The sequence below is a fragment of the Lotus japonicus genome, chromosome 1 (genome assembly GCF_012489685.1).
Source record: "Lotus japonicus ecotype B-129 chromosome 1, LjGifu_v1.2".
Lineage (NCBI taxonomy): Eukaryota > Viridiplantae > Streptophyta > Magnoliopsida > Fabales > Fabaceae > Lotus > Lotus japonicus.
Window position 1 is genome coordinate 124,302,470 of NC_080041.1, and position 19,528 is coordinate 124,321,997.

Sequence of the window (19,528 nt, forward strand, 5' to 3'; positions counted from 1 at the left end):
CAGAATCTTAATTGAAAGTCCACAACTCTGGGAATGTAAGCGCGAAAGATAAGGCCAAAAGCAGAGAAGGAGAAGTTAAATGCCATTATTCATTAGTATATTATCATCAGCGAAAATGTAAAATTCTGCTGCAGAGACTCATTCTGAAGGCTTGAGAAAATGTTGAAACACTCTTAGTTTACTTATTTTGCCTTTGGAACCACACAGATTTCTTATTTACTTTAAAAACTGCAGCTTAGCTAACTCGGTTAGCGGTTCTCATAATGATTAATCTTCAAGTGATTGGTAAAAAAATGTCAAACATGAATCACAAGCCCTGACCATAACTCATATATTCTCTGTACAAAAATATAAGCTAATGCCTAAATGTTCAAATATGCCAACAAGCCTCAACTTAAAAGCAGAAGTTTGGAAAGTACTTAGCTTTCATGAACAAACTGTATGGACGAGAATACATACCTAAAACTGCTAACAATGGGCAAAAAGGAGATCTAATACCTAGACCGATTTTATTTGTATCCCTAAAAATTGATCCAGTGGTAAAGAAATGCAAGGGATCAATATTAAACTCTTGGATAGCGGGATCGTCCTTTCTTCCTTAAGAATTCAGGGATCTCAACCAAACTGCCGTCAGTGAATGGGGAAGGTCTCCGATTGATACCAATGGTATCTCCCTGTGTGAGTTGACTGGCCTGCATTTTGCACAAAAACCACAATTATGGGTATGGCATCCAAGACGGAAGGAGGGAAAATAAAGGGATTAAGCCATATCAGTATCCCCTAATGTCATATGACATTATCATGTGAAACATTGTGCCTCTCTTCATAAATATTCAAAGGGTCTGCCGATATTGTACATTTGAAGAGAGAGAGAGAGGGACACTAAATTTCAACATGACAATGTCATGTTAAGTTTCAACATGAGAGGATCTTGATCTGGATTGAGCTATATACCTGTACGGGTCTCCCTTCACTTTCCTCTTGACGCTTGAATCCAGTGGCGATTAATGTGATGCTTACCTATATGAAGCCAAATGACATGGTTCACCATGCCAATCATGCCATATACACAAATTATTAAACTAACTTGGAGAAATGTTAGTTTAAAGAGCATTGAAATCCAAATGCCACAACACAGAAAACCGAGGAAGCATGGACATGCCATACAATACGATATAGAAACATAGACTTGGCAATTTTAAAAAGTGCAAGACAAGACACAACTATGGAAAAATATATAAAGTTAACAAAAAAACACAACTTAAATGAGAGATACAATGTTTTAAAAGTTAGCATTAGTTATTGTAGATGTAATAAAATTGTATTATTTATTTAATTATTAGTGTTTCCAGTTGCATTGGTATAAAAATTTAAAAATAAAAAAGGAAAATTTAGGTGTATAACGTGGTCAAGTGACCAACATAGATAGACAACTATTTTGAAGCATCTGGGCTTCCTAGAAAGAAAGATAAGGTTTTAGTCACTATTCATATTCATTTATTCAAAAACATGCTAGTTATGGGGTCTAAACTTGATTAACCAATTATTATCTTTGGTTCTTTTCTCTGACTATTGCTCACAAGTTGTGTTACACAACATGTTAGTACAACATTATTTCAATTGATTACTTGATAATTGTTCTCACTTGTGTTCTGGAAGAATGTTGGCCAGCGAGACATGAAGAAATTCATGTAATAATATTTAAGGGTTTATATAGTTTAACTTACTTGACCACTGAGTGATGGATCTATTACTGCTCCAAATATTAAATTAGCAGTGGGGTCCACAAGGTCATATATAACTTCTGCTGCAGCATTTACCTGTAAAAGATAATATTTAAAGCCATGGCATACTAAAGAACCATCTTAGAAAGAACAAGCAAGATGGATTTATCAGATAGCAGATCACGAAGTCAATAGTCACCAAGACTTAAGAACATAGAAAGCTAATTCATTTTATTTCTTAGCGCACAGCACGGACATGGTGCCATTCGCTTGCTTCAAAAACCAAGTTTATAAATAAGACAACAAAATTATATTAACTGCTAACCGGATTGCTGGACAAGGTGGAAAACTTTTTACAAATAATTTTATAAACCTCAGATTATTTACACTCGCCTAATTATCTTCAGGTTTATGGAAAACTGATGCAACTAAATCTTGTCAACTATGTAAGAAACTATTCCAATGGTATTTGGTACATGGCTGCAACAGAAAATAATGTATCTTAATTCAGTGAGTGTTGCTCATAGCTAGTCCTTACTCCTTAGATGATCCAAATTCCAAAAGAAAGAATATACAAAAAAAAGGAATGGGAGGAGAGAGATACAGTATATGCACAGATGAAACAAATATTTAACAAAGATAAAACTATAAAGCCAGAGAGTAACTACCTACCTCGAACAAGGTCAGATCACTTCCACCAGTTATGTTCCATACAATTCCAGTAGCCCTCTCTATACCAATATCTAGTAAAGGTGACTGTATAGCATTTAATGCAGCATCTCTTGCCCTTGTTTTCCCTTCAATTAAAAAAGAATACATAAGATAATTTCAGTGATAAATCTGAAATATAACCAGGAACGGAATATGGTTATTAATCCCCCCTACCCTAAAAGAGAAGTATGCCAATCAAAGGATAACTAACAGTACATAGAGTGGGGTCCAGAGGTAAAATTTTATTGCTGAGGACCATTAAAGCACACTCAGCATCAATGTGTGTGCTTCTCCAAAATTTTCAAACTTCTGACATGTTGTACGGCTCATGAGAGTTAATTCTGTAACCTTCAAATTGTTTGGTTTGGATTAGGGATGTACATGGAATAGTTTGAAGGCAATGAGGCAACTATGCCTCTAAAACAGCTTTGGTTGTATAATCCTTCCCTTGTAGCTATGCACCACATATGGTAAGCTAATATATATGACTGTCCTTCTACATATATAGTTTGAGTATGATACTACTCTAAACACATTATACAATTTCAGTAAGCAAAGCAGAGGTTTCAGATAGAAGATTTGATTCAGGAACAGCTGGTCATGTATGCAGTTTCCATACATACCAGTTGCAGTTCCTATCCCCATAAGCGAAGAACCTGCATTGGCCATTATAGCTCGAACATCGGCAAAATCTACATTCACCAACCCCGGTATCTGCAATCAATTAACAGAATTTATGAGCAATAATAATTTTAAAGATAGAGAACATCAGCTTTAAACCATAGCGAGCGTATTATCAGGACATTTTTTTAGTGGGATGGCCAGAGTACTTTTATCTACATCTATCCAAAATTGATAACAAAAAGTACAGCCATAAGCCAACTTAACACCCACAAGTGAATCCAGCAAGGACTACAGGATTGTAAAAACAAAGAAACAACATACTTACGGCTCCCCTTTGTTCATCCTTTTGCTTTTACTCTCTTACAAACAAAATTTGATAGGAAATAATTGACTAAGCTTTCATAGAGCATAAATTCCATACCGTAATAATATCAGATATGCCACGAACACCTTGTCGAAGAATATCATCAGCCAGATTGAATGCTTCAGTTACAGGGGTAGATTGAGAAACTGCAGTCAGCAGCTTGTCATTTGGAATTACTATCAGCGTATCAACATTATCTCGTAAGGCTGCAATTCCTTCTTGTGCTTGAACTGCCCTCCTTCGTCCTTCAAATGAGAAAGGGGTTGTGACAATACCAACAGTCAGTATACCCATTGATTTTGTGACACCAGCAATAACTGGAGCTGCACCAGTCCCAGTTCCTCCACCCATTCCAGCCTGCACAAATAAATTTAGAATTTCAATTTTACTAAAATATACTAATACTGAACAATTTAGCAGAACAACAAGTGGTGCCTGTTCCAAAATTTGAAAAATCAGCATATCTGAGGGTTTAAAAAATGTGGATTGAAAAGCAGATTCCTCATTTCACATATGCATTAATCAATGAACAAAACTCAAAACAATAAAGACCAGAATATTATATATGTTCTATTATGAATGGTCAGGATTGGAAGTTATTTAATTGTCACGTGACCACTTTAAAAAGTCATTTGACTTTACTTTTTTAAAAGTCACATGACTTAATATTTTAATCTTGACCGTTCATAAATAGATCCGACGATCATGATTTATTCCTAGCATTCTCACATAAGAAGACCATTCTCATATGATAACCTACACACACACACACACACACACACACAGGTTTCAACATTTTTATATATTATAGTAAGCTATATTTTGAACTTCAACATCATAACAGTACAAATATTAGCAATAATGTTTACACTTGTGCCATCATCATATATCTTCACTAATGGTAAAATTTAGATAGAATCCTCCTTTGAAAGGCTACAAATCTGTTACACTATAACATATAGAACTAGCAGTACTGTTAATCACCAAAAAAGTATCAGCTCATCCAATATTGACATTGTAAATGCTTATTTCTTTTTTTTAAACAAATTAGATATATTATATTATAACTTTAAAGTGACACCCATGAAAATATATCTTCATAGCAATTTTCAGATAGATTGACAATCTCAGGGTAGAAGTCTTCCATGAAATATACTTTGTTGACAAAGAAATGAAAGAATGACAAAGTGCCTTTTACCATAAAACAATAGCTTACACCATGAAAATGGAGATGCCAGAAGCTATCTTGTATGGTAGTTGATGCAGAGGGAAGTTTTTTTGTATAGTAAGCAGATATATTACTATCAAAGATGTATATATTTATTGTGAAGAGTTTTATAAGTTCTGAAAAATTTTTCTCGGTGATAAGGATGAGACAGGGTTCTTTTAATCTGCGAAATCTGGAGTGAAAAATAACCAGATATTGTTGATGCTCTTGTTTTGGCAGTACAAACCTCTATTTTACCCCTATAAATGTTCTCCTCTACAAAAAAGAACCAACAGTTCAACATTATTTAAGAGCATGCATTGAACATGAATAAGATAACTAGCCTTTAGTTGTTAATTCATATACTCTCAAATTTTAACAACTTGGAAAAATGTAAGAACCCAAAAGAATGACACACATTAGTTGACAGATAAACAATGTATGCTAAATTATGAAGGATTTATAACTATCATGCTCTTGGTTACCACTATAGCAAATGTTACAGGCAGTAAAGAGCAAACCTTCACAATGAATCAAAATAGAAATTTATCACGCCACACCAGAGTAAATCCTCATATGTATTTCTAGTTCCTTGATGACCTCTTTGTAGAATATAATGGCTTATTTCTCCTCGCACAATATCTTACCATATTCTTTCTTTTACTTTTACATATATAATACTCTATCCTAGTTTGAGTTATGATTTTGAAACATACACTTTGGCATTGTAATGGAGCATATAAATCATATCTACTAGTTGTAGTGTTTAGAAGTGTAGGAATGTACTAAAAATGAAATTCATAATGCAAAACAGTAATGCAGCTATAGCAGAAGCTATAATTGAAGAAAAGTGGTTGAACATACAGTAACAAAGACCATATCAGCCCCATAAACTGCCTCCTGTATTGACTCTTTACTCTCTTTAGCAGCATTCATGCCAATCTCCGGGTTACCACCGGCGCCAAGACCCCGCGTAAGCTCTTGCCCAATTTGCAAGCGGTTATCAGGAAAGACAGGCGACATTCTCATGGCTTGAACATCAGTATTAACAATCCAGAACTCCACACCGTTCATGGAGCTCTCAATCATACGGTTGACTGCATTTGACCCGCCACCACCCACACCAATGACTTTAATCTTCGCCTCATTATAATTATTTGGAGTAACCACATCGTCTAAGCTCTCAGCCACATTTCCACCAGCCGACGCATCCTTTCTCGGCCTGGGGCTTCCGTCTCCTCTCAGCAGTGAAACCTCAGGGTGCAGGTCCAGAAAAGGGTCTTTCTCTTTGCTATGATAGTGGTTGATGCTGCTGTGGGAATTCGCCGAGCCAGAGCACTTCACTTGAAACAAACCACACTTCCTGCCGCCACCAAAAACCCCCCACTTGTTCTCCTGCATTTTCAAGAAGCAGGGTCTACTATTGTGACTCTCAAGCAGTGTTCTCCCTCCAACAACAGCCAAAACCCCAGCTGAATTTCTAGCATTGGAAGGTGCAAAACACGTTGCCATTCTCACGCTATCCAAACTCATGAGTTCTAATTAGCGTTTCAATAGATAGAAGCTAAAGAAATTAACAGAAATTTAATATGGGAAAATTGCAATTAGCCCAGAATTGTTTCTTATAGAACCTGTCCATGAAATTAAACAAAAAAAAAAGGTGAAATGTTAGGGCCAGAACGAAATAAAGAAGGAACTACATACACTATGCTGAGACTCCTAGGGGTACTACTAACAATTAATGGTAAGACTTAAGAGTGAATGATATGCAGGAAATGTGGAATTGGTAGAGAATAAAGGTGAAAACTGCAAATCTAGAGAGGGAGAGAGAGAGAGTACCTGAGAGAGTGAGGAGAAGAGCATTTGAGTGGTGAAGAGGGGTTAACTAAGTGCTGTTTGTTTCAGAGAGAAAAGAAGCACTTTTCTTTCTTTCCCTTTCGCTTATTAGCTGTCCAGAATTTTTGTTGATAATGAAGTGAGAAATTAATGAAAGAAAATGGTTCGGTCGGCGAGGTGTGTTTTTGTTTGGGTCCGATGGTGGTGAGTGTCACTTCCAAAAACATGTACAGACACAAACATGAGGGCAGCTTAGGAATTTTCAAACCCTTAATTCGACGGCCGGAGATTCTCTTATCATCATCCTCTTTTCTTTTTCTTTTTCTTTTTTCATGAATATTATTATTTTAATCAAAATTTGGGTTGATTTGCTCCGCCATCATGAACCCTCCGAGACCTTAATCCGTTAATACAACTCTTACATTGGTAGTAAAAATCAAACACACAATGCGAGGAGAATTGATTCATCTTTACTAACCAAGCTAGCATGTCGTGACAATACGTAGATATTATTATCACAGTAATAATAGAGTAAGAGATCATTTGTATATAAAATAATGTTTTTATTGTGTCACGATGCATACTGATGGAAGTTGACAACGGGAGCGCACTCAAATAGGGGTGGCGGTGTAATTTGTGACGGGCATGGACGTTGGCTAGGTGGTTCCTCAGCGACGCTTGGCCCCGGAGTAGCATTCAGGCGGAGCTTCAAGCCTTGGCGATGGGGCTTACGCTGGCATGGGACATGGGGTTTTGACAATTTGATTGTTACGTGGACTGCTTGCACGCAATGGAGGTTCTTAGTTCAGAAATAAATGTGGAGAACTATTAGCTCAAGGAGGAGCTTCTCCATTTGTGAATTGTTGGCTCAAAATTGCAAGAGTTACTAAGACACACACCTCGGGAGCGTAATATGGTGGCGAATGCTTTGGCAAGGATCATGGTGCGGGGTGGCAGAGGTTTGAAGATTTGGCGGCTTCCTCCTTCTCATATTGTTCTCATCCTTTGTCAGGATGTTTTAGTTTAGTTTTGTTTATTTCCTATGTAACCGGATTTTTTCTTGTTTGTTGATAAAAAAATATGGTCTATGAGTTAAAAGGTACTCTCTATAAATTAGGTTTAGCACATGAAAAATATTTTGTCAAATAACTTATATTAAATGTTAGTTATAAAAAACGTGATTCATAAATGAAAGAATAAGATGATGTCCATTAAATAACCACTTCATACTTAATTCTTTTTTCCAACAAACCCAACTTCATGAAATACGGCCCAAAGATGCGAGCCCAATCCCCTTTTCGAAGGTCATGGTGGGCTCAAAGGCCGTTCTGACCAGGCCACATATGCATTTCCGGAACATTCTACGCGCGGTTCAGTTGCCACAAGTCGACAACGTGGTGACCACGCGCACAGAGAATACATCTTAAAATGACGGAACTACCCTCACGGTGCAAAGACGGTTCATCTTAAAAAAATAATAAAAATTCCAAGCAATTCGCATAGTAAACGCAGAATCAATGGCTTCAAAGGCGATGGCCATGGCAGCGGAGAAGATAGGCACGGCGGCGCGACGCCAAGCCGTCACGTTAACCGACACCGCCGCGTCGCGAATACGGCAGTTGCTAGAGAAGCGCCAGAGGTCCTTCTTGAAGCTCGGTGTCAAGGCTCGCGGTTGCAACGGCTTATCCTACACCCTCAATTACGCAGGTCACAAACCCTTAATAGTTTCATTTCTTCTCTATCACACAGTTTTTCGACGCCGATTGTATTCTTGTTTATATCTTCTTGATTCAGTGATTTGCAATGGAATCTGGAAAATGATGATTTGTTGTGTTTTTATTTTGAAACTGGATGAATTGGTGATGTGAATTGTGAAGTATGGTTTTGTTGTTCTATTTAGATGAATTGGTTTTAAGCCTGTTGGGATTTTATTATTTTATGTACTGGTTTTTCCTTTCAATTCTGGTTTTGCTGGAAATGGATGCATTGTGACTTTTTGAACTTAACCTTGTTGCTGCTTTGACAGATGAAAAAGGGAAATTTGATGAGTTGGTTGAAGATAAAGGTGTTAAGATATTGATTGATCCAAAGGCTTTGATGCATGTCATTGGAACTAAAATGGATTTTGTAGATGACAAACTGAGGTACCTGAAATGTTCAACTTGCATTTTTTGTTTGTATATTCCATTGTTTTTGAAAGTTGTGTGAGGAAATACTGGGAATCAGACAGCTTAAGATTACAGTCTCAAAACTGCTACAACTAAACCAACGGAAATCATTAGTTTTCCTTCCTCATGAAATTGTTTAATTATAGCCATCCTAATGGTTGCTTTTGAATGTTTGGAGCTACTAGAGCGGGATCTATTTTTTGGGCAATAGGAATTGAAATAGTAACAAGAGTGTTTCTATAGGAACATCTCTCACAGGCCTTGGAGATATAGTAACTAGTTGATTGTGGGATAAGTAATTCGACTTATTTATATTGATCTCATGAATGTTTGGAATCCATATTATGCGAGGGTAGAACTATTTTCATGGCATTTTTTTTTTCCAAATTTGAGACATGTTGATGATCATGAAGTATCATTTTTTTATTTGATACCTTTGAAATCCATGTTTGAAGTTGTGATTTCAGAAAATTAGGCTTTTTTGAACCTTGAATGGGGTGCTTTGTTTTCTCTATTAAAAATCTACTGATGAAGAAGTTCTGTGCCTTTTTGGAACTCTGTGCTAGACCCCTACCTGCTGCTTAGTCTGTCGATTAAGATGTGGGCAGATGATGATTTTGATTTCACTAGTTCTAATACACCCACCAATTAGGAGCCATTTTCCCATAAATTGAATCTGTGGTGTTTACATAAGATATTGTGTCTGTCCCAAAGAAAACAGAAACTAGTGTACGTATGTATGTGTGTATGAACAGAACTTAGATTTCTGATATGTTGCTTTTTTCTCCGTGCAATTCTGCTTGTCTGTGATTAATAAACAAACAAGAATGACAATTTCACCCCAATTTAATTGATTGAGATGACCTTAAGAAATCTGCACCTTTAAGAATTTTAAGCCAATTTATAGAACTCTTAACATAAGCAAACAGTTAAGAGTGTGGTTTAGAACACATGCTATCTGTAAAATACATAACTTAAGAAAATAGATTAATGACGCTCCGAGTCAGCAACTTACAGGGCTAGAGACACGTAGAATTAGTCGGGCAAGACTTGCAACTCATGAGTGTAAATATATACAAAGCTCAAAACATGTTAAGTCTATAATTTACATCATATGAAATCTGCTCATAATACCCATCATATTATTATGTATTTTAATACACCATTTAATTATCTTTCTAAAATAATTTGTTAACACGAATAAGCCAAAATCTATATGATAGACTTGTAGCACATGCTTATGCTAGAGAAAGAAAGGTGGGTTAAAGAACAGTGAGCTGTGTGTTTGTTTGAGAGGGAGATGCAAGAGATGGTTTGGAGAAAATGGGAAAGTGCTGGTAAATGCCAAAGGAATAGTGTCAGAAGGGAGTGGAATCGCTGTAACAACATGAATAGCTGCCACATGTGGGTGGAGAGGGGGAGTTCTGATTCCTACTCCCTATCATAAGCCTTTTCTAGTTCTTATAATTTAAACATTCTTTGTAAAGAATTGTATTTAAACACGATCCCATAAATATAATTTCTGCATACACATAGATTTGATTTTGAAACATAAATACATAATATACTAGAATCTATTGCTATCATAAAATTTTCGTCATATCTCCTGTGAAATTTAGGGGGTACATCAGAATGTTACCCTGCCTGGTTAACTTAATGCTTGCAGGTTCCGCATTTTGGTGTTGATCCGCTTGTGACAGAAACTATTTGCCCCCACCCTGAATCTACAGAGATTTGTACGTTTGGGGTAGTTGGATATATTCCCAATCCCAGATATCTTGATAGGATCCATTATCAAAGGAAGAATTTGGTGAATGTAGTATGTGTTTGTGTTGCTTACATGTCATGCTTAGTTTTCAAAATCAGAGATTCTCCTATCTCAAGTTTATGCTGGTAATCTACATCACTGAAGGACGATTTTGATGAAATGCGCCATTGAAATTTGTTTAGTTTTATGTTGTGCTTGTTTCTGTTGCTTGGTTCAACTGTTTTCTCCTTTCCTTTTTTATTTTTTTATAAGCAAACTGCTTCTTTCTTTTCAGTACTTTTGAGTTTTGAGTCAACGACTACATTGATTTTCCTTTTCCTTTCAGATCTGAGTTTATTTTTGTCAATCCAAACTCTAAAGGTCAGTGTGGTTGTGGTGAATCTTTCATGACAACACCCAGTAGTGGAGCTTCTAAGCAGTGAAATGATTAAAATAGCCACTCAGCTTGGTGTTGATAACACCGACGAAGTCGTTCTTTAATAGTTAATTAATGAACATTGAACATACGAGCGCAGCTTATGGATTTCTATATTCTGCCTTGCAAGCTTCAGGCAAATGAGAGCTTTTGGTGCTCATAGAAAAGGGTCTGAACAGGGACATGGATTCATTATATGGAGAGTTTTCTAATCTGATGCTAATTAGGCTTGTGTAAACAAATTGTAATTTGTATTATCATATCATTTGTCATTCTTATTACTATTGTGAAATTTGTAGGTTAACAAATCATGGAAATAAAATCTGAAGTTCAATATAAATGGGTGGATTCAGTGCTAGTGAAACTTTTCTCTATAACTCTCTGCCTATTCTAAGATCATGGTTTCGCAGATTTTGTACTATATGATTCTTTCATCACTATAATTCCTCGATTTTAGTTTCATGTCTGTTTCCATATTTCTAGATAGAAAAATTTATGTGCTGATGATTTAACTAAACAAAGGTCTTGTATGTCTGTACATTTGTGGGCTTTCTTTAATGTGTAAGGGGTGTTTTCAGTCTAATATATCGATTAAGGTACTTGAGAAGAATATAATTGTTTATATTATTTAATCACAGGGCTTTTGCTTTCAAAAGAAATTGATTACATTGCGTAAACAAGTATGAAACAGTCCAAACATTATAAGGTAAATGCAAACATGGGGAATCCATCTATATTGTATATCTCAAGAACTACTACTTAATTATCATTTGAAATGAGTCATACAAATTCGATGATCCAATCCTTGGTTGATCGTGAACATGAAGACCCTGTCAGCTTTTGCTCTCGAACTAATTTCACCTCTCTCCGTTCATTTCTTTTAAGAGGTGTTGACATGTTCTGAGTTTTCCTGTTCTCTTCTTCCCTTCTTGATTGGCGTCAGGGAATTTCTTCTTTTCACCACATGAGAAGATGGTGGCATCGTGGCCAGCTCCAGTGAAGTATTTCACTGTTTTCACATGGTCCCTTCACAAAGAACAACTCATGTTTCTTCTCAACGCTCTCAGTTTCTCTTTTGCCTTCTGCGCTTTGCTTTGAACTCTCACGTTCACTTCCTCTGAACACTGCAGCACGTGATATCAGAGGATAGTAATTTAGATGTGGCTTAAGTAGCTCATATGATCATAAAATTCAAGAAAACCTTTGCAGTTTAATCGAAAATGAAGATATAAGAAAGTAGAGTCATGTCTGTGCATACTGCATAAGCATATAGAGTTGCATACTATATCTGCAACTAAATTTCTATTGTGCATACTGCAGAGCCAAAGCTGTAGAAGTATGTAATGATGTTTATGGAACTTGAAAAAGGACAAATGCTAAGTCAATGTCTTTATCCTTCAAATTAAGAACTGTAATTAGATCATTGATTACCTGTTGCCTTCTCCTCCTCTCAAGCTCAGCCTGAAGAACAAAATCATCCTTATCAGTTTAATTGAATGCCTAAAAACAACATTATGAAAAGTTTATGCTGTGACAGTACCAAGGCCTGTTTCAGTTGGTTGTTCTCTTCTCTTAAGATGTTCAGTTCAGCTTCTAATTCAACTGTGTATGCCTGCCAAGACAAAAAAGAAAAGAAAATGGCTCAGCAAAAGACATGTTTTATCTAGATTACATGAACACAACATGTTTAGGATGTAACCATTGAATTGATGATGAAAATGAGATTGAGAGGAACCTGTTTTCTGGCTCTAGATCTGGCTGCTGACTCTCTATTCTTGATCATCCTCCTCTGCCTTCTCTCCACAACCTTCTCCACAGGACCATCAACCAACCTCTTCCTTCCTCTCAAACCACTCATGTCAAGCCCAAATTGACCCCCAGAGTTTTCAGTTCCCATCCCATCAGAAGAACCCGGACTCACCGGAGCAACCATCCCCATATTCGGTGGCGCCACCCCATAACCAGCCCCTCCATTCACCACCCCCACCCTCCCCCCAAAACAAACCCCTGCTGCCGGCGGCACAGAGTATCCACCATTATCCCTCTTAGCACCATTCGCCACATACCCAGAGGCCTCCCCAATCGCCGCACCACCTCCCTGAGCCGCCACCGAATAAGGTGGCGCAACCACATTCCCTACATTCCCTACTCCTCCAGCTCCAGCACCAATAACAAAAGAATTAGTAGCCATTGCAGGGTTGTTATTCGGGTACACCCCGTAATGCTGCTGCTGCTGAGACACTGATGTTGCAGCAGCTGGTGCATTAGCATTACACGGTTCCCGAACTATCCCTGCTTTAACCAAGAAATCCTCCAGAGTCATCTCCCCAAAGGTGGGTTGGCGAGGAACCGAGTCAGTGTTCTGAACAGTGTTGTTGTCGTTGTTGTTTTGATTCTGTTTCTGCTGCTGCTGTTCTCTGTGAATCTCAGACCAAACTTCATCCACTGTTTTCCTGCAGAGAGGTGCGGGAATGGAGAGCGAATTTTGGCGAGGGAGGCTCGGTTGCTTGGTGATGCTATTGCTGCCTCCTCTGTGATTGTGAGTGGAACTCTGTAACATGGTGTTGTTGTTAATGTTGTTTAAGTGGTGTTGGTTAGGATTGGAAGAGGCATGCTGTTGGTTCTCTTCAGCACTCCAGATGCTGCTGAGGAACTCATCCATGTTCATGGAGCCGAAATTCTTGCCGGCCTCGCAGAGGCTGTGCTGGAACTCGTCGAGGGTGAGGGAATAAATAGATGTTTGTCTTCCCAGCGATGATGATATAATTGGATGATGATGATTGTTCTTGTTGGCTTCTTGTTCCATCTGCTGCAGAGCAGACTCTACCTCCCCTTGCGAGTTCATCTGATCCTCACGCAGCACCATTTTTGCTACTCCTGTACTAAATGCAACAAACAAACTTGTGCTGCTTGTGTTTCACCTGAATCAGAAAATGGAAATATTGTAAGCTTAATCAGATCAAGTATGTATCAATGAATTTTTCTTTGTCAGAACACAAGTGCTTTCAATTCGAATGAAAAATATCCATAGTAACACCATGGAGTAATTAGCTCCTCAAGTGAGTTTTCTCCATAGATAGTATTAGGACCCAAAACCTTTATGGAAAATTAAATACATATTCAAGGCTCAATGGAAGGGATTTAAAAGGGACATGAATATAACAATTATACCAATTGTACATGAGTGATTTTTGAATGACATGAAATAATTCTAAAGAATTAACATGATAATGATGTTTAGAGAATCGTCTTTATTTTTCTCATCATCATGAATTGCTTTTTCTAAAACAATGATATATTGGACAGATCAAATTCAAAACTCCCATGCTAGCACTAACGTACGTTCAAATTCAATAGGAACATGTAACCAAAAAAATTCAATAGTAACAAATCCCATGATCAAACCAAAACAAAGGCAAGCGAACACTGAAGATAGTGTGTACATTTTTTTTTTGGGTATTACTTAGCTATCCCATGACCGGAGGATATACATATACATAGCTCAAAGATCAAATCCTCCTCGATGACCGGAGGATATACATAACGCAGAGATTAAATCATCAATTAAATACTTAAAGAACAAACTATCTACAACAAAACTTGTTGGTAGATTTATGTTGAAAATAGTTTTGACTACAAATTACTCAAATTCAAACACATAAACAAGTGTGTGTACATATATAATTACACTACAAACTACAAAGTAAAGAGAAATAAAATATGGGTACCTGAAAATGCAAGGCTGCTAGCTATTATTGATCAAGCAGATCAAGTAATTCCTTTAGTCTCAATGTGAAAACTTTTAGAGCTTCAAATATATTTATGATACTAAGGATTAGGGATTTAAGAGAAAGATCGTTTCTGTTGAGTGACCACACAGCTACACAGTGTGCGTTCAAACTTCACGATATAAGGAACAATGCCCTGCAAATTTAGTGAGCATGTTGCACTATATGATCCATTCCATCACAGGGTACCCTACAGGACAAGGAATTAAATAATTTATTAATAAAGTATTGTCAAATGCCGCAATGGAAAGAAGAAAATTCAGAGGCCACGTTCCCAAGCTTCATCGCATAACTTGCCACGTATATGACATGTGTCTCCAGTACAACCTCGTTTGGGTGCAGCTTATATTCTTAGCTAAACACGTATCTTCCTTATATTTTTAAACCTAACAATATTATTTACTCGCTTTATTTATATTATGTATCGAAAAATTACTCAACAGATCATGGGAATAAATCAGAAAACACATTTTTACTACTAGGTAAGGGTTTTAAGAACTTTTCAATACTCAACAAGGGTAGCTCAATTGGTAACACACATTGAGTGTGTGGATAAAGTTTTGAGGTTCAATCCCACAAAATACACTATGAGAAAGGGATGATCAGTCTTAACTGTGACTAAATCCCGAATCTGATCCAAAAGATGACTGGGTACTGAATGTTTATATAAAAAACTTTTCAAATTTTTTTTATCTATATACATATATGCATCTGCTAGGGTTGCACATGGGTTGGGTTGGATGGATTTTCAGGCTAATCAGGACCCGAACCGTCGTAACTATTTAGGTTGGGTTGGGTTAGATTTTGTGAATTTTCACCTACGAATCCGAACCAACCCAATCCGACAATCTTTGGTTTGGTTTGGATGGATTGATTGGATCGCTATATTAAGATAAAAATAAATCTGAAATATTGAAAAATATTAAAAAACAAGTACTTCAAGTCTCTAACATGCGATTACATCATAACATAAGTTAATAACTACCGTCTACACACATCTATACAACAACACATAACTAAACAAGTACTTCAAGTTTTTTAAATATGACAAGTAATTACAAACAAATTAGTCTCAAAGTCTCCTAAAAATCACTCAAATAATAGGATCCAAGTCTCCATAAATAACATACCCTATTAGTAGGTTAGGTAAAAATTAAAATTATTAAAAATATATATTAAATAACATATTATTATTACATGATTGGATTTCGGGTTGGGTTGGATGGATTATTATGGAATCCGATATCCGATCCAAAGATGATTGGATCGTAATAAAATCGATCTGGGGGACACGTGGGCCCAATCCAACCCGCATTTTTACCATTGGATCGGATTGGGTTGGATGAATTTATTGGGTTGACCCGACCTATGTGCACCCCTGTCACGCCAATGCCCACAAGTTCAAATAGCATCTCAACGAGTCTAAATATTTCACTATCACGTGAACATGTTGGTTGACTAAGATAATTGTGATAAAGCACATCTTGTTTAGAGAAGGCTGAGCGCCGCAACTGACTTGATTAATAAGACATTTAATGATTATTTTTTAACAATCATTATTTCGGAAGTCTTCACTAGATAACCATTACTTATAGGTTTAAATACTTTGGAGGTCCCTGAAATTATATGTTGTACGAAAATAAGTCCCTGAATTTATTTTTTCCGATTCCGGATTTCTAAATTTTTTTTTAATCTAAATAAGTCCCTACCTGTGTTATGTGCTTCAGTGGCTCTATTTTTGCACAGACATCAATTCCATTTGGCCTTTTTATTTTTCTTTTAGTACACATGTATTAATAAAGAATAATTAACCCTGATCAAAATCAAACCTCAAGCATCAGAACCCTAATTCCCCCAAATTAGAAACTGGAAATAACTAAAAGAGAGAGCCATAGAATCCTTCTAGAATGTGAACGAACCCAGTATCATCGTTTAGTTTCACAGATCCATCTTCACCATTGCAACCTCTCTCTCTCTCTCTCTCGCCTCAACCTTCTCTTCACTGTCATGGTTCCGATTCAAACCCAGCAAATGTGCAATCTTTTTCTATCGATCTGCCTCTATCTCTCATCTATCTCCCTCCACCGCTTCTTTCTCCCTCTCGAACAGCCTCACCCCTCTCACCACCGCCTCTATCTCTCAATCGATCTCTCGCCACCATCTGCCATCGCGCTCTCTCTATCTCATCTAGATCTCTCGCCACCATTTGCCAGGATCTGCATTCTCCGTAGAGCAAATGGGGTTTTTCCTTCACCCTTTGCTATTTCTAGGTTGGTGGGGGTTGAATGAGTTGATTGGTGTGGGGAAGAAGAATTGTGAGTGAGGACTAAGGGGAAAAGAGGGTTAGGGTTAACAATGATGGTTTGCATTTTTTGTTTTTCTTTATTCAAGTTCTAATTTGTTTTCCTTCTGGGTATTTTGGTTTAAGAGCACGTTTTTTGGGTTCTGGGTTTGCTACGCTGGGTGAAGGTTCGAGGGGGAGATTGGAGCGGCCATGGGAGCTGGTGGTTGGTTTCCTGGGTTCGTTTGTAGATCTGGGTTGGGTCGCAAGTGGTGAAATGCTTGATCCGGGCGTTCGTTCTTCATGTTCATTCTTGTTGACATTGGGCATAGAGGGCGAAGAACAAGTTTTGGTTGATGGGTTCCAACTGGATCTTGGCATGGAGGTTGGGGAAGATGATGATGATAGTGGGTTAGGGGTTCTGAATCGGGTTTTAGGGTTGGGAGGTTGGAGTTTTTAATTAGGGATTAGGGATTATTACATTAGGGATTAGAGATTAATTTTAAACTTAGAATATTTAATTTTCTTTTATTAATCCATGTGTAAATAAAAGAAAATTATAAAAGTCACGTGGAATCAATGACTGTGCAAAAATAGAGCCACACAAACTGATAACACGAGTAGAGACATATTTCGATTAATTTTTTTTTCCAGGGATCCGGAATCAAAAAAGAAAATTTCAGGGACTTATTTTTGTACGTCATACAATTTCAGAGACCTCCAGAGTATTTAAGCCTTATTTCTATGCTCTCATACAAACTTGAGAGTCAATGTATTCTTAGATAGTTTTTAATTATTTTCCGATGTATCGAAAAAAGATAGTTTTTAATTTTTTAGAATTCTTTTTGTTAAATGACCCAAGTCGTTAGCCCACAAGTTAAGTGGGTAGGAGACGGACCAAAGAAAATGATATCGTTTATTCCACTGGTCAGCCCGGCCCAACCAGTTAATATAAAGGCCGAAAAGGGCTGAGTTTAAATGAATGGAGTTGGCCCATTTTCGTAACTCTAATCATTATAAATATAAATATATATTTTTTTCGACAAAAAAAAAATTCTTTTTTTGAAGTTCAATAAATATAAATGTATCTTATATAATATCAATTGTTATATAATATCAAAATATTATAGTAGAAACATATCTTAATAATAAAAAATGAACTTATATAACTATATTTATTTAAATAATTCAGCCTAGACTTAATTTTTTTTAAGTTTAGGCTGATACTACTCTTTTCAACTAAATAATCTTTCAAAACAACTTTATATTATCTATTTATTAATTTGACCTAATTTGATTTGAGTCTGATGTAAGTTAGATCATAAGCCCCTCAACAATCAGATCTACTTCCATTCCTACATATGAGAATTGAGAACAACCTTATGCAAAAGAGTTTTTTTCTTTGAAAACATGAAATACGTACACTAATGCAATTTATTTCCTCCCTAATATATATATATATATATATGTAAATTATATTTAAGAAATTCAAGAACTTTCAAAGGTCTGATTGTCATTTTTCTTCCAACCCACCGCAACAGAAGAGCCACCCTCACTAATAATAATATTTTTAACATGAATATTCCCTGCTAATTAATTGGCATCAATAACTTTTGCTTATGTTAAGCATGTGTAGCTTAGCATGCATGCTGATTAAAAGAGTAATGATATATACACACCTCATTTTTTAAATACTTCATTTCCACCTCTTTTTATTTCTATCTCTCATCTTATCATCTATCACATCTTATATTTTCTCTTTCTTACTTTTTCTTTTCTTCCTATCTCTCTCACCATTCCACCTCTCCACCTCAAAAGAGAGGTGTGGATGAAACATTATCCTGATTAAAAAGATACTGGAACTTTTCGAAAAAAGTATACAGTACATAACCTAAATTTGGAAAAGCAAATGGCAACTTATACCAAAATAAGCAGTTGACGGTCCATTAGGAACAATTTTCGGAATCATGTATGCCACTACTATGCCTCCACATATATGGCACATATGATAACTTTTAATTCGATTAAGTTCAAAAAAAATTCAACTAGGTAGTAATACTTATTCTATGCATTGTATGAGTACTCATTCAAATAGGGGTCGGATATAAAAAACTATAAGCTTAAAAAATACCTAAGAGGCTAAGAGAATACTAAATACTAAATAGTATAAATTATTATTTTATATTAAAATTAATATAAAAATAAAAATAAAGGTGTCTTGGAAACTTTCAATTAATATATATTTTAGAGTTTAATTTTGATGCACTGACAGTGTAAAAAATTTTACATCATCATTCAATCACATCTTTCATTTACTATTTTAATTAACTTAAAATTAATTATGAGTTAACAAAATGAAAGCTTGTGATTGAATGATTGTGTAAAACTTATTTAAACTGTCAGTGCATAGAAATTAATCTCTATATTTTATCATAACCAATGAGTTTAGGCAGTGGCGGATCCAGGGACCCCGGGGTCTAGGGGTTCAAATTTTTCAAATCAACACATCGGTAAAAATAGTGAGATTTATACAAAAGAAAGAGCAATTTAACTCTTGTTGAAGGGGGAAAAGTGGCAATATATGGTAACACAAGTACACAACAGTTAAGCTAAGGATCATCTGAGATTACAAAACTTCCAAG

The 19,528-nt window shown here is 36.3% G+C and overlaps 3 protein-coding genes across 5 annotated transcripts; 1 reads left to right on the forward strand and 2 right to left on the reverse strand.

Moving 5' to 3' along the window:
- Positions 1-235: 235 nt before the first annotated feature.
- Positions 236-6,652, reverse strand: LOC130730205 (cell division protein FtsZ homolog 2-1, chloroplastic). The gene is made up of 8 exons (XM_057582152.1): positions 6,470-6,652; positions 5,495-6,261; positions 3,481-3,780; positions 3,059-3,149; positions 2,397-2,521; positions 1,728-1,820; positions 955-1,020; positions 236-692 (listed from the first exon to the last, which is right to left on the reverse strand). Exons 2-8 carry the CDS (start codon positions 6,161-6,163, stop codon positions 564-566), a joined length of 1,473 nt encoding a protein of 490 aa, XP_057438135.1. The 5' UTR covers positions 6,164-6,261; positions 6,470-6,652; the 3' UTR covers positions 236-563.
- A 1,278-nt stretch (positions 6,653-7,930) lies between these two features.
- LOC130730206 (iron-sulfur assembly protein IscA-like 1, mitochondrial) lies at positions 7,931-11,157 on the forward strand. Of its 2 annotated transcripts, none has more exons than XM_057582154.1 (3): positions 7,931-8,173; positions 8,493-8,610; positions 10,301-10,721. In XM_057582154.1, exons 1-3 carry the CDS (start codon positions 7,984-7,986, stop codon positions 10,329-10,331), a joined length of 339 nt encoding a protein of 112 aa, XP_057438137.1. In that variant the 5' UTR covers positions 7,931-7,983; the 3' UTR covers positions 10,332-10,721. The 2 variants fall into 2 exon arrangements, with proteins under 2 accessions (XP_057438137.1, XP_057438136.1); XM_057582153.1 differs by lacking the exon at positions 10,301-10,721 and adding an exon at positions 10,728-11,157 and having other exon boundaries at positions 7,939-8,173.
- A 535-nt stretch (positions 11,158-11,692) lies between these two features.
- LOC130732601 (protein ABSCISIC ACID-INSENSITIVE 5) lies at positions 11,693-14,752 on the reverse strand. Of its 2 annotated transcripts, XM_057584612.1 has the most exons (5): positions 14,546-14,752; positions 12,553-13,738; positions 12,358-12,429; positions 12,249-12,278; positions 11,693-11,941 (listed from the first exon to the last, which is right to left on the reverse strand). In XM_057584612.1, exons 2-5 carry the CDS (start codon positions 13,681-13,683, stop codon positions 11,846-11,848), a joined length of 1,329 nt encoding a protein of 442 aa, XP_057440595.1. In that variant the 5' UTR covers positions 13,684-13,738; positions 14,546-14,752; the 3' UTR covers positions 11,693-11,845. The 2 variants fall into 2 exon arrangements, with proteins under 2 accessions (XP_057440595.1, XP_057440596.1); XM_057584613.1 differs by lacking the exon at positions 14,546-14,752 and having other exon boundaries at positions 12,553-13,908.
- Positions 14,753-19,528: the final 4,776 nt, after the last annotated feature.

Coding starts and splice junctions, on each gene's coding strand:
- LOC130732601 (XM_057584612.1), bottom strand. CDS start 13,683: ATGGTGCTGCGTGAGGATCAGATGAACTCGCAAGGGGAGGTAGAGTCT. Junction 12,430..12,552: donor GATCTAGAGCCAGAAAACAG/GTTCCTCTCAAT, acceptor TTGTCTTGGCAG/GCATACACAGTTGAATTAGA. Junction 11,942..12,248: donor AGAGGAGGAGAAGGCAACAG/GTAATCAATGAT, acceptor CACGTGCTGCAG/TGTTCAGAGGAAGTGAACGT.
- LOC130730206 (XM_057582153.1), top strand. CDS start 7,984: ATGGCTTCAAAGGCGATGGCCATGGCAGCGGAGAAGATAGGCACGGCG. Junction 8,174..8,492: donor CTACACCCTCAATTACGCAG/GTCACAAACCCT, acceptor CTGCTTTGACAG/ATGAAAAAGGGAAATTTGAT. Junction 8,611..10,727: donor TTTGTAGATGACAAACTGAG/GTACCTGAAATG, acceptor TTTTCCTTTCAG/ATCTGAGTTTATTTTTGTCA.
- LOC130730205 (XM_057582152.1), bottom strand. CDS start 6,163: ATGAGTTTGGATAGCGTGAGAATGGCAACGTGTTTTGCACCTTCCAAT. Junction 1,021..1,727: donor ATCCATCACTCAGTGGTCAA/GTAAGTTAAACT, acceptor GGCTTCATATAG/GTAAGCATCACATTAATCGC. Junction 693..954: donor GTGAAGGGAGACCCGTACAG/GTATATAGCTCA, acceptor TGCAAAATGCAG/GCCAGTCAACTCACACAGGG.